Source organism: Artemia franciscana, chromosome 5 (assembly GCF_032884065.1).
Source record: "Artemia franciscana chromosome 5, ASM3288406v1, whole genome shotgun sequence".
Taxonomy (NCBI): Eukaryota; Metazoa; Arthropoda; class Branchiopoda; order Anostraca; family Artemiidae; genus Artemia; species Artemia franciscana.
This window is the reverse complement of record NC_088867.1, coordinates 12,517,889-12,535,292: the sequence shown is the minus strand read 5'-3', so window position 1 is coordinate 12,535,292 and position 17,404 is coordinate 12,517,889. Positions and strand designations below refer to the sequence as shown.

The 17,404-nt window shown below is 35.2% G+C and overlaps 1 protein-coding gene across 1 annotated transcript in view; it reads right to left on the bottom strand.

The window, feature by feature from the left end:
• The window catches only part of LOC136027672 (probable chitinase 10), a 231,098-nt gene that overhangs the window by 1,960 nt on the left and 211,734 nt on the right, over window positions 1-17,404 (bottom strand). Inside the window, 6 exon segments of the mRNA XM_065705119.1 lie at window positions 73-258; window positions 2,574-3,064; window positions 6,620-7,049; window positions 8,903-9,108; window positions 15,556-15,847; window positions 16,419-16,604. Coding sequence (XP_065561191.1) covers window positions 73-258; window positions 2,574-3,064; window positions 6,620-7,049; window positions 8,903-9,108; window positions 15,556-15,847; window positions 16,419-16,604 — 1,791 coding nt within the window.

Here is a 17,404-nt window from a genome sequence, read left to right as displayed (position 1 = left end):
CACAACATTGATATCAAACGCTGCACAAGCACGAGTCATATATTTTTCAATTCAATAGATTCAAATACTTACTTCATAATAAGCGAGAAATCCAGCTTGTCTAGTATATTGTCCAGCACTCCCAGCACCTGTCGCTTTGGCATTTAAACCATTCACATTCTTATCAGCAAGAGTGAACGCTTGGCCATACAAAGGAACACCCATGGTTAGTTTGTTTGAGGCAGCTCCTTTCTGTTTCCAATAATTCATTGTGAAATTCTAAAAAGAAGAACAATTGTCTTAGTGACTCGGTAATCAAATTTTTTTTTAACATAAAGCTAGGAACTAAGATAAAAAATAATAAATTCAAGAATATTATCAATAAAAAAAAGCATGAAGTTTTGTTACTTAGGCTATATTTGCTTTGACAACGTACTTATTAAAGAAGGGGACACAAATAGGGAAAATCCTATACAGTAGAAAAAACGGAGCAACGAATTTTATTAACAGCAGCTTAAATAACTCAATTTGCTTTTAAAGGACAGCAATATTAATTACCAAACTGAAAAATTACTTTCATTAATTTAAATTACTTTTTCCCTAACTGCTACACCTATTCCCCACTGATCACTACCAATATCTCAGCTGGGAAATCACAAAGTTCCTTGTCAATTATTTTTTTTTAATTCATCAAATATCCCTAGCCATGTTGTGCGGAACTGTGTGTTAAGGTTGCTCACAAAAGAAATCCCAGACGGACAAATCCGAATACCTTAAGGTATTATTAGGGAATGTCGTCAAACCCCGATTATAACATGGTTACTCAAAAATTCTCAGACAGCTGTGATTGCCTGCCTTACAGTGCGTGTTTTCACACGTGGTAGGGAAATATGATTAAGAACGAACCAAGACCCATAGTAACCAAAATTAGGATAGAAAGCAACATAAAGTTGTTTTTTGGCTATGTTTACTTTCACAGCAGTATTATTAAATAGGGCGACACAAAGGAGTGAGAACTTTAGGAAACCCGTTATAAAGCAAAGATAGTGTAGGTAAATTTTTGTTAACTATAACTGAAGTGCTACAGTTTGCCTTTAAGAGACAGCGATATAAGTTTTCCAAATCGAAAAATAACTTCGTGTATTTGTTTTTTTTTTTTTTCCTTTACGTATACATTTCACAAACTGCTGAAACTATTCCATTCTGATCACTGCAACATTTCAGTTGAGAAATCACTAAGTTCATCTTCAATTTTATTTTAATACATCAAATACCCACAGGCATGTTGCGTAAATCTGTACTTCATGGTTATCCCACAAGGAAAATCCCAAGCAGACAAGTCCAGTTATCTTGAGGGCTAGGGAATGTCTTCAAAACTTGATACAATACGGTTACCTAATAATGCTCACATAGCTGTGACCATTTCTCTTGAAGTCGATGCTTTCATATTTTCCTATGTGAATGACAATTCCACTTACATCCAGGTACTAAGCGAAACGTTTTGTTTGCTGCTCTAAGTCCCTATCCTATAGCGCTGCTCAATAGAACACAAATCTTTTGATGTATTTTAAAAGTTCATGTACTTGTGCCTAACGATTGCAAAACTTGGATTTCAACCATAGATTGTTTTGATATCTTATTCAAGTAATAGAATTTAAAAAAAAAACCTTTCCCTTTCTCACTGGCTCAAAGGCTTCCTTTTCTCACTTTTTTCTCAATATATCCTATTATCTTAAGTTGAACTTTTGACGCTAGTAATGTTTTCTCAATTTTGAAGGGTCCAAAAAACTTCCTTATTAAGAAGAATCTAACGGTATAGACTGCAAAAATACATAAGTTTCTGGTTCATCTTTCTTACAACATATTGTTTCTAACTTAAATTTTTCAGGATCATTAGACATAGGATTAAAGCACACAAGAGAAATGACAAGTGTTGTTAAATTTTTATTACTTTATTTATTAGCATATTTGTAGTTACATTGCACTCTTTTTTGTTACTGCTTTCTCTGAATTCAGGAAACAAATCTAAATTGACCCTTATCTAAACTAAACATAAAAATATATTAGGTTCAATAGGTGAACCGAACTGAACATACCTTCCTAGAAAGTTTTTCTTAAGTATTTCACATATTTGTGATTCAAATGTTCAAATTTTCTACGTCACCTCACTTGAATGTTGTACTTTCCCCCACGCTAATAATCGAGCAGTTAGAGGTGAGGAGGGTATGTAGTTATAAACACTGTATTAGAAAATACCAAGTAACATTATATTCATGTAAGGAAGCCAGTTCACAAATATATAGGGGGATAAGACTTTTGTATTTCTGTCAATGAAGATACAGAATAGCCATTTTTCAAAATGTTGGGGGGAAGGGGTATTTTAATCTTTTTTTTTTCGAGAAAAATACAAAAAAACATGTTTACAAACTCTAGAAGGGAGGACAATATCCATTCCGCTTGGTGCCCCTGTGTATTGCATGTTTATAGAAAAGGTATCTTGCAATATATGTCTTACGGAAAAAATAATACTAGGTAAATTCCCGATAATAGCCTATCTGAAGAGTTAAATATACAATTTTGGGATATTAACTTACTGTGTTGAAATATTCAATGTCATCTTCTGGATGATAATAAAGGGGTGCAACATGTCCAGTTTTCTTGTCCCATTGCCCATGATAATCATAGGTCATTACACCAATCCAATCTAGATATTCAGACAGCACTGGCACATCATAACCTGCATCAATAACCTTTTTCGATGGTGATACGGCAGCTGATAGGGTCCATCCCCTTGGTTTAAACTCAGCACTTAATTCTTTGACCCATGCCGAGAACCCTTCTTTATCAGATGGAGGACCAGCGTTGCAATCAACTTGCCAGCATACTGGATATTCCCAGTCGAGATCTAAGCCATCAAAACCGTATTTTTCGACAAATTCGACAGCATTTTTAACAAATTTTTTTCTTGCCTCTGGGTCATTAACAAGAAGGCTGTACTTATTGCCCAGTGAATCATTCCATCCTCCTAAGGCTATAGATACGCGTACTCCCTTTTCTCTTAAAGCGACAACTCGTTTGTAGAAATCTGCAAAAGAATGTTTCGGTTAGATAAAGATTAACTGTATAAATCAATGAACGAACTGGTAAGAAATAACGAGATGACAGAAAATACAATCATACACACAAAAATTATTAGTTATATAAATAATAACAATACAAAACAAGAAATTATACCGTTATTGGTCTATGACTGAGATAAATATATGATTTTTCTAATCTATCAAACATCACTTAATAAGATACTGTTAGAAAATGAGAGAAAAAACATAAAAAAAGGAAGTCAAAGGTTCCAAAATAACAAGTCCCCCCCCCCCCCAAAAAAAAGCAGCTGTTGAATACCGTCACTAAGGTTTTTATTTTTGCGTGGTCAATTACAATGTTTTAAGTTTTTTTCTTAAACTTATCACAGCCAATAAAAAAGAACACTGTCTTCCTGTGGTGGCACAGTGTATTGATCTTTGCCTGGGCAAATGTGGCCGAGTTTATTCCTAGGTGCCCAGGGCAACAAAAGGACCTTTCTTGTCAAGAAGAGTCACTAATAAATGGAAAGACGGAGGGATAACGGTAGAAGTAAAAGTTTTCTCGTGTTAGGATTAATGAAAAGACATTAAGATGTATCTGACAGAAAATATACATCTTCCAGATTTTTAATTTTAATAAATAGGTTCCCTGAAAGTAAATTTACTAGGGAGCCTGCTATTTTGGGATAAAAAAAAAAAGTGTTGGATTGACTCCTGCAGCTCAATTGGCGCAATCCAAAATTTTTATATACCTCGATGTTTAAAACGCCTCCCTCAACTTCTCTCCCTCAAGGCTGAACACAGAGGATCACTTGATGTGAATTTTGCTAATTTTGACAGATTTAGAACTTCAAGTTAACACAAAATGCTCGGAAAACGGATCTCTGGATATAGTTTTTCAAAATCTTTACAAAAAGAAAAAAGTAAGACCAAAGTGTTATTTGTTGTTACAAAAAGAAAACCAAAGTGGTCGCAAAAAGACCAGTTAAGTTATATTTTTAAAAAAATAGAAAACATCTTAAAGATTATATTATAAGAACTTTATTCACCACTCATGGAAGCTTGAATTAAAAGTTTTTGACTGATTTGAAAATTTGAAATCACTGATTTATAAATTTTTGTCTAGAAACTAAGGTGTTTAAAATTAAGCTTCTGTTTAGTTTGTTTGATAAGAGAATTTATTATTTTTATGGTAAAAAAAAAACAGTCGCGCAAAAGTATAAGCGATAAACGAATATCTAAACGATAATCAAGAAAACATAAGTAATTTTCATTCAAATTTACCAGTGTTATGTTATTGTTTTTTATCTCAGCTTTCGGTCAATAGCAATCGAGCTGAATATTTAAAAAAATTGAAAAATATTTTGAAGATCAAATTTTTAATAGTTGATCTATTAAAATTTACCAGTGATAGAAGCTTGAATAATAAGCTATTTACAGTGAGTTTTCCCTGGACGACCGTTGTTTTTTGCATCAATACTCTAAAACCCAATGTTTAGTTACAATACCACAAATTAGGACAACAAAGATAATATTTTAGACCATTTCCCCGATAATTCTTGGATTGGGCACCTATTCGATGCTAGCTTTGATTGACCATAGAAGAAATTTTTAAATACTGTTGGGATTACATTGTGTAGTTTATATTTGGATTAGAGGCTTGAATATTCCTTCTGGTGGAAAATTGCATAATTGCATAATTGCACACCAATGCACTAAATTCCATCTTCAACTTTGCAACGCCAAAAAGAAGTTAGTATTTTTAGACCTACCATTCCCCAATAATTCTGGGATTGGGCTAATGGTTGATACTAAGATAGATAGCCTATAAATAGAATTTGAAAGTGATACGTCAGTCAAGTTTGTATTTTGGATAGTCGCCATAGATGGGATGCCATGATTTTATTTTGAGGTTCTCGTTGGTGTTAAGAATCACGGTCTATACAAAAAACTGACACGTATTATCAGTGTACCATTGTCTAGTCCTGAGATTTCCACTTATTATGTTATTCCTTACTTCCATTCACAGAGAGGGGAATGAAACAAGTACTTTCCAAATAGTCACAAATAGTTATTAAAAAATTTGATTGTTTTTCCTGCAATTTTCCCTTTAATTTATTCAAGCAACGATTCTTTACCTGATTTTTCGATTTATTTAAGTATGCATCTACCCTTAAATAAGTCTCATGGATATTCAATTTTTCCGATGCTCCCAGAATTTTACCTACTTCGACAGCTTTGTAGCATTGGTAAAATTTGACCACGTTTTTATGAAAGACCACTCCCAAGAAGAAGATTTCGAGTGTTGATATAACTTACGTGAACATTTTAAGTTTTCAGTTAAAAAGAGAAGAAAATGTTACATCACTAATACAGAAGTTCAATATTGAATCGTTTTGATATACTTTAGTTTTGACCTGTTCACATTCGGTTATTACGACTACTAAAAACTCAATGGAGCACCACGCCACCTGATATCAACACAGCTACGCACGCTCCTCCTCCATCCCAATCTATTTAAAGCCTCCCTCCTTGCGACCCCCCAAAAAGTCGTCAGTTCCATTAAATCTTTCGTCGGGACATCTATCTACCTCATTCGGAGATGACCTACTTCTCGTCTGGTCCTAGATGAATGGCGGACAATGACTATCTTGGGTAATATGTCTTCCTTCATCTTCAGAACGGGTCGTTTGCATCTAAACCTTTCTCTCATTATAACCTTCGAAAGTTGGTTTTAATCACATCTTCTTACAATTTACTGTTGGAGATACGGTCAAATCATATCATATTCCACAAGAAATTTCTCTCGAAACCATCTAGCAGATAGTCCTCCGTCTTTCAGAGCACCCAAGCTTTTGAACCACACTTGGCCCCTGTCATCACTGTAGCTTTCACTATTCTAATGTTGGTTTGCAGTCTTATCTCCCTATTCTTCCAAACTATTTCCACTATGAAAAAACACTTGGTTTTTTCTACTTTTTGCATCTTTACTGCACCCACTTTCTTTACTGATAATAGGTAGTTGATGCAACTAGCTAATACTAGGTAAGTGAAGATGTAAACTTAATCGATCTTCTTGTTACCCAGCATCACCTCTTCACCTTCACTTATTCCTAATTTTAGTGAATTAGGCTTCTTAACATTAATGTTCAGCCCTATTACTGCACCAAGAACTATCAAAACCTCCAAAAATATATTTATTTTGCTAAAATTTTCATGTAAGATCCTTAAATCATCTGCATAATCCAAGTTTAGGAAAGTTTAACTTCCCCAACTGATTCCATGTTTTGACGTTCAGTTAGCTTGTTATAGGGTACTTTAAAATTGATATGTCCATTGAAACAATTTACCAAGTTTACTGTTAAACTCTTTAAATGTTATGATGTATTAATTCTTTGACAACCTATTAATCTAAGCGATTGCTTTTAAATATTGTCTTCCCTCTGATCTAATAGGTTTTCTTCAAGATTTAATGTGCTGCAAATTATGTTTTTTTTAGTCATATGATGAAAAAATGTATTATTTTATGTTCAAAAAAAGTCACACTAAAGTATACTCACTGTTGTCTAGGTCTGCCCAAGAATCATATACTTTCATCACCAGTTTATTTCTGTCCAGAGTTGCAAAGCCATACACTATGTGCGTACATAAACTCTCATCAATATTGCTTGGTGTATACTTTCCATCCCCAGGTCTGTACCATGCCCAATTTGTGAAGTAGCAGATGACCTTGACACCTGTATCTTCAGTAGCTGGACGTTCAGTGGAAGGTGTAGGAGCTCTTGTCGTTGTGGCTGTAGAAGAAGGCACTGGTTTCAGTGTCGTTACTGTTGTCGGTTGGGTAGGTCCAGGTGGTTTAGTAGAGCTAGCACCTGTGCTGGGAGGTTCAGAAGTTGAACCCTGTGGTGGTTGTGTTACAGGTGGCTTGGTTGAAGTAGAGCCAGTACCACCCGGCTTACAATCTGTATTTGCTGGCCAGTCACAACGATCCTATTTAAAACAAAGAAAAAATAAATTAATCGTGTGCGTGTTAATCTAAATTTTTGTTAAATTTACGAAAACATCTTACGATCGAGTCAGACGTAAATGCCCTAACCATTTTTTCGATAAATATGCACAATCTTCCATCAAGAAAGAGATTATACTGATTTCCACAACGAGGCTTAAAAGCAATCGTTTGATCATGGGTGCATTTCAGGTTTGACGAAAAGCTGCTAAAAGCTACTAAAACTAACTTTTTTGTTCCAGCTTACGTTGTCTTAATAGCTCGAATAACAGAAAATTAACTATGAATTTGTTTTTGTAGCAACTTTTACTAAAGATAGTTAACAGATATCTTTAGTGAAATAAATCTGCATCATTATCATCATGAGCATTACAATCAAACTGATACGTATTGAAAATATTATTTTATATCGAAGAGATATGGATACAATTGAAACTCGTGATGTTAATGCCCTTATGAGCCTAATAAGCCCTTGGCAACATCACAACCGTCCTCGGTAGATGTCAAGTTCAAGTATCTTCGGTATTTAATATGAATTTACTAGGGTTTACAGCCTGGTGTGCACCCTGTACAAGAGCCAATATTTATTCCAATAATATCTAAATTAGCTGTTACACGTTCGAGGAGTCACTATAGGGTTCCTTTGGAAAGGGGCCCTATGCTTACCCTTGCTAATCAATTACCAAATGTTAATTACGAAAGGAAACTGAGAGTAGCAATGAAGTGGAAAACTAATTGGTGCTAAATGTAGTACTACATGTCTGAACCATAAGGTTGACACGTGAATAAAAACAACAGCTATCTAAAATAAAGTTAAAAAAACTAAATTCACTGAAGTTAGCTATCGCTAGAGGAAAGATATAAACTAACTTAACAAGTAAAAAATACCTTAAAACCGAAATTTAATTGATTAGAGATTTAGAAATTTGATTAGAACATAAAATATTTTAATACCTTTTGAACCTTGGATATAGTTAATAGAGGCTAGAATAGATAGGTTTAAGTCGTAAGAAGCTACCTAAGGAGCTTTTTAGTGCCCTAGGGTAAACATTGACACTTTAAAGATTTTACAAGTGACGTTCAAACTTTAAATCTTATTAGAATAGGTCAACTATCCAGACGTCACACCGACTAATCTTTCAAAACCAAGATTAGGAATATTAGAATTTTATTCGAATCAATTAGATTATTAGAATCAATTTTATGTATCAATTTAAAGATTATTTTATTAGAACCAATCAATTATTAGAATCAATTAGAATTTTCGTCGTTAACTTACAACGTGGAGTGGAGAAAGTGTTCTTAAGCTCATTTTAGAATTGACTCAGTCAGAGTGGCTTCTGAAACGATATTTAGTGCTTGATGACATTTTTCTTTTTTTGCTTCAATCCTTTTTTTTTCTTTTTTTTAGATTCCCCAAAGACAGCGTAAGATTCAGTGTGTTGACCATAAGGCTTTGAAAAATTTCCACTCTTGACTAGGTTGTATTAACTTCTGAAAGATGCATATGTATTCTTTAGCATCCACGTGCATTCACATGGAGTAAAGAGATATTAACATGCTGAGATTTGCATGAAGGCAGGAGACTCTCCAATTCTACTTTAAATTAGCAATTCATCCTCCATGTGAAACAAAATTGGATTTTTCGCTTTCAGTAGCAGTTAATTTAGGCTTTGTTCTCATCTAATAGCCTCCATATTACCTGGACCATTGCTAAGCCCTCCTTCAATGGATAGATAGGAACTTTGAAGCGCAAATAGTCAAGAATTTTCTTTTTTATACTCTGTCACCCCAAAAACAAATTTAAAAAAGAACAGAAAAGTTTGCAGTTTCGTACCTCGTTCCAGAAAAGTCCATTCGGGCAATACTGCTCAATATATGCTCCATGGTTACAAAGCTTGTATTTACCACAATTGTTTGGGTCTCTTACGGTGGTACCATCCTCACAAGCTCCTGATGAGCTTCCTCCAACATTACCACCAGCACCTGTTCCTGTTTCGCCGCCACTTCCTGGGGTGGGTTCTACTGTTTGTACTTCTTTTGCTGAAAAATATTGAAAACTCTAATAGATGCAAAATTAAGGGAAACTAATAGGATGTAGCACTAGGATGTACACAATGGGAATCACAGGACCATCATCATCCTTGCTTCTTTCCCCTATCTCCTTTTAAGATTCTTCCTAAAATTTTCCAAACTTCTGGATTCTTCTGATCCAAATTATATTCGTTATTACTGTTCCCTCAAAGAAAATCTTTGTACGTGCCTCATCTAGGAACGAGGATGATACAGGTGAGGATTTAGAACCTTCTAAATTCAAGCACGAATTAGTTACCTTTTAGTTATCCTGATAATTTCAGTCACATTGACATATATGACAATATGTCAATATTGTCATATATGTGACTATTTTTGAATAAGAGACATTATATTTATATTTTTGACTAAGATACATGTTTTTTAGCTTACTTTTGAAGTTTTTGCGACAGAAAATCATTTATAATCAGATACCGGTGTAAATTCAAATAAAATCTTGGAGGGGGCAAAGTTCTTTCCCAATAAACAGTCTTAAGTTGGGTGCTATAGCAGAAATTCAAAAGAGTGTAGATTTAGGCCAAATTGACAGTTGGATGATTTTTATTGCAAGGATAACAAAGTAGATTTCTTAAGAAATTTTATAAATTGTGTACGTTTCAAACAATTGACGAAGGCAAACAAAATATCGGGGTGATGTTCAGTTTGGAGAGAAGGAAGGTGCAAGAAATCTGAAGAGGTCAGCTTCCCCTCAGGAGTTTAAGCCCCTGTATTTGGAAAAGGACTTGATTTATATCTGTATTGTCCTATCATAGACCGCGCAATAGCGCTTCCTAAGTATCCTAAATAAAGAGTGACATGGGCGCAAGTGTTTTTTTTTCAGACCAGGGCACTTCGTATAGAAAAAGTAGTCATAGACACTTCAAAAGGAGTATTCGACTGGAAATTGAAGGATCTAATGCTCATTTCAATATTCAAAAGGGGTTGAAGGGCAGTAAGCTGCCCCCCCTTCTCTAACTCCCATTTTTTCCACAAACCAATCAAAATTTTGAGATAGCCATTTTGTTAAGCGTAGTTGAAAGGTAAGTAAGTATGTCTTTAAAAATGTAAACCCCTGCCCCCACAGCCCTCAGGACAAGGGTTGTAAGCTATGCTCTAAGGGTATATAGGGATTTCACGCAAGGGATGGCCATATAAACTTCGGAGGTGGCTCACTGAATTGAAAATCAGAAGTTCTAGTGCCATTTTTAAGAGTTAAAAGCGATGGAAAGGCAACTAGCCCTCCCCCCTGTCCTCTTTTCCCAAATACATCCCATAGAAATTTTGAGATATCATAGCCCATTTTATTCAAAAAATAGTTAAAAGATTACATAAAAAGGCCTTTGGGGTTGAAACAGCCCCCCAAAGTCTGGGGATAAGGGCTGTAAGTTATTTTCTAGGGGTATATAAGGTTCTTATGGAAGGGGTGGTTGTATAGGGTTTAGAGGAGGCTCATCTGATTGTAAATACGAAGTTCTAGTTCCCTTATAACAGTCAAAAGTGATGGAGGGCAACCACAACCCCCCTCCTGCCCCCATCACCCTCTTTTCACCAAATACAGACAATAAAATGTGATATATTTATTTTGTTCACCGTATTCCAAAGAACATGTAACAATGCCTCCAGGATGGCGACTACCCCCCAGATCCCAGTTGGAAGGCTTTTAAGTTATACCCTGGGGCATATAAGATTTTTATGGAACGGATGGTCGTATAAACTTAGGATGGACCTCATCTGATTTGAAGTTGGAAGTTCTAGTGCCGTTTTTAAGAGTCATAAGTGAATACAGGACAAACAAACACCCCCTCCCCCTCTTGCCTATTATTCTCCGAAACACATACAATCAAAATTTTAAGAGAGCATTTTTTTCATTCAGCATTGTAGAAAGGTCCAGTAATTATGTCTCTGGGGATGTCAATTTTTTCCACAGTCCTCAGGGCAAGGGCTTAAAGTTATGCGATTCGGTTGTATATAACATAAATTATTTAAAAAGTTATGCAGTTTTGACCTTTACCATCCAAAAAGACGAAGGGCACTAAATCTAAAAAAGTTATTTCTATACGGGTTGTCAGAAGGACTTAACCCAGGAATGACTTAGTATATTAATTTGGAACTGTCAGGAAACGACAGGAATTGACTGAAAAGACAATAGTTGCACATTAATGATACTACCACAATTACCACCACAACCGCTACTGCTGATACTAGCACACTACTCACTAACAATATATTGGCAGAATCTGGACTAAATCAAAAGACAATATGTGCATGCACCTATTGCTTTTGATTAGAATTAGTTAATAAGCAGAAACTTGCAGAGAATGCTTAAAGGGGCAGATTGTTTGACCAAATGGCAATATGCACAAGTTATTAATAATACTACTACCGTTATTACATTTACTACTACAACTTCTCCTACTTAAGTCACTGCTACTATTGCAACTGCTTGTAAGATCAAGAGTATTTAGATGAAAATTTCAAGAAGTATATGAATATACGAGTTATCAAAAGGACATATCAGCAATGTTATAGTAATGGGTAATTTTTTAAATTGAAACTTCCAGGACTTTATGAGAGGGATATTCAACTGACGAAAAGGCAATACATTAATACAACTGCTGCTGCTAGTACTAGTGCTATTACTATTGATACTACTACTAGCACTACCAATACTAATGTGACTACTATTACGCTATGCCTAAGGATATGAAGGAGAAATTTTCAGAGAATTTCGAGGGGGAGAAGATGAACTGAATCACAACACGCTGTCTCTATGCAGATTCTCAAAAGGACATATCAGCAATATCTTACGAAAAATTATGTGTGTGAAGTTGAAACTAACAGGGCTTTTTGTAAGGGAGGTTGAACTAACCAAAAGACAGTATTTACATCCTAATACTAGTGTTTCTATTTCTACTACAACTACTACCACTAAAGTTAAGGCTACTGTTATTAATTCTACTGCTGCTACTATTACTTCTGGTACAACTACTGCTACTGCTAAAGATAAGTGTATTAAGCCCAAAAATTAGGAATATATTGAAACTGTATGAAACTAAATCGAGACAAACTATGCTCACACAGGTTATTAAGAGGACGAATTAGAAATGTTTCAGAAATAGTTGATCGTATTAAGCTGACACTTTTAGCCTGTGTTGAAAGGGACGTAGAAGAAACCAAAGGTGCTATGCGCATAATACTACTAATGCTATTACGACTATTGCTACTACACGATCCAAGGGTATTACGGTGAAGCTTTCAAGAAATACTTAGGTGGCTGTTGAACTAAACCAAATAAACTATAAGCATGTAGTTTTTAAAAAGATTGAAACGATAAAAAAAAACAATATTGTAAGAACGGCTCACATTATTAAATTGAACTCATAAGGGTAATTTGTGGTGGATTTTGAACTAGCCAGAAGGCACAATGTATATACTGCTAATACTACTACTATAGTTACAGCAACAATGAAGCCAAAGGTATTAAGATGAAACTTTTAGGGAACGCTTGTGGAGATTTTCAATTAAACGAAGAAACTACACCCACGCAGGGTTTCCAAAAGGGAACATAAGTAATACCATATAGACAGCGCTAGTAATACCAGAAGTAATACCACAATAGGCAGCTCCAGTTTATAATAGCTAGAAACATCTTTGAAAGTTCTAAAGAAGCCAATTCGATCGGAAAAAAGTTCTAGTGTCATTTTTTAGAGTCAAAAGTGAGTGGAAGGCAAGTAGTCCTCTTCCGAATCCCATTCGTTTTCCAAAAACATCCACTCAAACCCATCCGTTTTGAGACTCGCATTTTGTTCAGCATAGTAGAATGGTCAAGTGGCAATGTCTTCAGGGATACTGGGTATGTTAACCCCCCCCACAGCTATGTAAATTGCCCATTATGCTTTAAAACTAAATGTTGCTTTAAAACTAAATCAAAAGGCATTGTGTCTATGGTTTCCATTAAGACGCCTTATCAATATCTTGAGAGCAACTGGTTGTATTAAGCTGAAACTTGAAGAATTGGCGACAGTTCTAAGAGGATTAAAAAATAAAAAGGCGGCAGGTTCTGATACTGTGGTAAATAAGTTCCTTCAATATGGTGGCTCTGAGGTTAGAATTAAGTTACTGAATATTATGAATATGTTTTTTGAAAAAGGGGAAGTAGGCTACCTAGCGATGTTAGGAAAACCCTAATTAAACCACAATATAAGAAAGGTGCGGATTTAGAAAGGGTAGAGGATGTGTCGACCAAATACTCACTCTTAGGTTAATAATTAAGAAGTGCCTGAGTTATCAAGCACTTTTGGTCCTCAGTCTTATAGATTATGAGCAAGCGTTCAGTCTTGTTGATAGAAGAGCCTTAGCGAAGATTTTATCCTTGCAAGGTATACCAGACAAACACATTAAGGCGATTAGGGCTATGTAAGAGAATAACACTGCTGTGGTTAAGTTAGAAAATAAGATTACAGCTGGTTTCATATTAAATCAGGAGTTAAGCAAGGTCGTGTTCTATCCCCCTTTATATGGATCATTTTGATGGACTTTGTCATAAAAAACACAGGAAAGGCAATGGGGGAACACGGAATCAAATGGGGAGGAAATACTTTCATGGACTTAGATTATGCTGATGATTTAAGAATCCTAGATGAAAGTATGAGCAAAATGAATGAACTTTCTTAGAGGTTTTGCAATTTCAGGGTGTTGGAATAGATTTAAAAACTAATGTTAAAAAGACTAAGTCGCTAAGGCTAGGAATAAGTGAAAATGAAAACATTACGTTGGGTGATGAAAAGATTGATCAGGTGGATTTACCTTGGTAGTATCATTAGTAAGGACGGTGGGAGCCCCGAATATGTAAAAAGTAGAATAGCCAAGGGTCAGAGTTTTTTTTATTCACAGTTGGAAAAATTTTGGAAGAATAGAAAGATAAGTCTGCAAACCAAGATTAGAATATTGAAAGCAACAGTGATGAGTGGTCAAGTACGGTTCTGAGGAATGGGCAGTTCAAAAAGCGGATGAATATTTGCTAGATGTTCTCCAGGGAAATTATCTATGGGTTGTTCTGGGTACCCGGCACACTGACGGTATTTCAAACAGTAGGCTGTGCGAAAAATGCGATTCTATCCCGCATCTTAGGGCTATAATGAGAGAAAGGCTGAAACAGCTTGGGCACGTTCTAAGGATGAATGATGACAGATTGCCGAAGATTAACCTTTTGGCCAACAATCAATGGCTAAACAGAGCGTAGGTTGTCCACGGCTGGGGTGGGAGGATGTCATAAAGAAAGATTTAAGGGATATGTGAACTTCCTGGGAGGATGTAAAGAGGGAGGCTTTAAATAGATTGGGATGGAGGAGGAGCGTGCGTAGCTGTGCTGGCTTCAAGTGGCTTGGTGTTGTGGTGAGTTGTTAGTAGTAGTAGTATTGCTTAAAGTCTTAAGAATTCTTATTTATTGTAGTTAAAAAGTGAAGAATTTTGAAAGTTGGGTGCTGCAAAAAAGGAGGAAGATTTGCTACATGTTTTCCAGATTTGCCTTACATTCATGTCTTCGTAGATTTTATGATTTTTTAATTGAATTTTATATCTATAAAATTTAATCAAACACGTTAAAATAATTTTTTAAGATTGCTCCAAGACAAAAGCTAAACTCACCAATGAGAAGAAAAACTTTCTTCACCACTGATAAGAAGTTTTTCCAGAAAAATTGTCTACGGATTGTTTTGGGTACCCGCTTGACTGGTCGTAACTCAAAGAGTTGGCTATGCAAAAAGTATGGTTCAGTCTCACTTTTTAGGCCTATAACGAGAGAAAGGTTTAGATGGCTAGGGCACCTTCTGTGGATAAAAGATGACATATTGCCAAAGATTGTCCTTTTCAGCAAAGTGTTTAGTGCCAAACAAAAAGCGAGTCGTCCCCAGTTGTGATGGAAGAATGTCGTAAGGGAAGATTTAAGAGAAATGGGAACTTCCCTGGGAGATTACAAAGAGGGAGGCTTTGAATAGATTAGGGTGGAGGAGAAGTATGCTTTACTGTGTCGACCTCAGGTGGCTTAGTGCTGCAGAGTTTCCAATTGTAGTAGTAGTAATGTGGGAACTTTGTAAGGAATATTCAGGACTAGTTAACACTCCTACCCAAGGTTCTTAGTAGAGGATAAGGCTTATAAAGTTGTCAAGATGTTGAGTCTAAGCAATAAGTCGAGTCAACCAATGTACAGACTAGCAACTTAACAATTTTTAGAATGCCAAAAATGTACAGGAAGTGCATAATTTTTTTCCCGTCAAAAGAAACTTTATCGGGGTTCAATATACATTTCTATGGAAACAGAAGCCGCCTTTCACTCAGACTCTCTATCTTTTTGATTGATTTATGCAAACACTCTTAAACGGTAAACAGTTTGTAAACACACCACAAAGCAAAACCTACTTTGTAAGGAGCAATCAGGTCCAGCTCCCTCAAGTCTTCCAACTCCTCTATTCAAGGCTCTTAGCAGAGGATGTGGCTCACAGCCACATCTGTTTCTAAAGTCATCAAGATCTGGAGCCCATACAATAACTCCAGCAAGTCCCCACTCTTTGAATAGTCTTCCTTTCCTTTCAATCATTGAAGAATCATCAAACGATACCCATTGATTGCCTCTGTAGGCATAGGAGCCCCATCTGTGTTCTGGATCACTGACTACAGTCCATCCTCCCTTTATGTTGACACGGTGACATATCTGCAAAAGAAGGCAATATGGTTAACAAGGTTAAAGTATATTCTTCATAACGGTACAGGGTAGATTTTTGTATAATAGTAACTTAGTCTTCTTATATTTTCTTTCATTCTTTGTTCCTTCTCTTTTTGTGGTTTTTTATTTCAATAATAAAATAGTTTTTTTTGCATTTTAAAACTGTTATAATAATAACAGTGCGCAACCACATAATTTTTAATTATATAAAAATAATTAAATTTTCGTCCTGGAATATATATTAATGAAACTACTCTGTTTATGAAAAAAGGGTAATTTAAGGAATTATAGCAAAAAGAATATACGATCCTTAAAAATTCATTTCTAACACGAGCACAGAATGTTTAATGTATCTAAAAAGTTAATAATTTTATAGTAGATAAGAAATGGATTTTTAAATTTGCTACGGAACCATTTATCCACTACCTATATTTGCAGCCATTAAGTTCTTTTACAAATTTTTCATTTTTGCATACAGTTTTGTTGTTTTGTATTTTATCAATTGTTATGTCTTTTTCTTTTACTTGAACAATTAAAAGTATTAAAAGGATTAATTTACCTCATAATAGGCCAAAAATCCAGCTTGACGAGTAAATTCACCGGCCTGTCCAGGATTTGTAGCTGGTGCATTTAAGCCATTTTTGTTTTTGTCCCTTAAACTCAAAGCTTGTCCGTAGAGGGGTACACCTGCTGTCAGCTTGTCCCTCGTTGCTCCTTTGGATAGCCAATAATTGATAGTGTAGTTCTAAAAAATACAATAAATTTAGATATTTTTTTTTTTACAAAGCTTAAAACAACTACTTTATTTTGACTGTGAGTGCTCAATGAGGTGGGTATTAGCTGCTTTTGGAGTTGGTAAAATATACATATCGATCAGTATCGTGGAAGTAAGTATTAATTTTTCCTCTAAGACAAGAGGCAGCTTGATGAAGGGACAAGATTATCATCTTTTGGTAAAACAACCAATGACAAGTTTAAATCAAACAATTTTTCCACTTATATCTATTAATCCGACGCTTTCCTAACATATGAACTACATACATCCTAAAATAAACAAATAATGATAAAACCCGTTAAGCCGCGCAGAAATGCAGAACTCGAGGATATAACTAAACGGTATCGAAGCTCTGGATAAATTTGGTGAGCTTTCCTTCCGTATCAAGATTATCACAAGGCTGCGATAGACTTACAATTTTGGAGATTTTAGGAGTTACTGAGATTCAGACTTGTTTTTTTTCTTTTTGTTCATAGTTTAAGATCAAAGTGAAATGCAAAACCTCAGGGTTTTGCCATGCACTTTTTCTGTTCCTTTTAGAAGATTAAAATTGATTCAAAAAGTATAAGAATGCTTTAGATGAAGAATCCAATTTTCATTTTGCAGATTTTGACGCAGAAAATATTCCAAAAGCCACGTTTTATTTATGGCACAGACTTTTCTTTACCTTCATATAAACTGAAAATTATACATTTTTAAAAACATTTACGACTTTCAAGCCGTAAAAAACACGAAGTGTCTAAGCCAGCACAGATTTCCTTAATACCCTT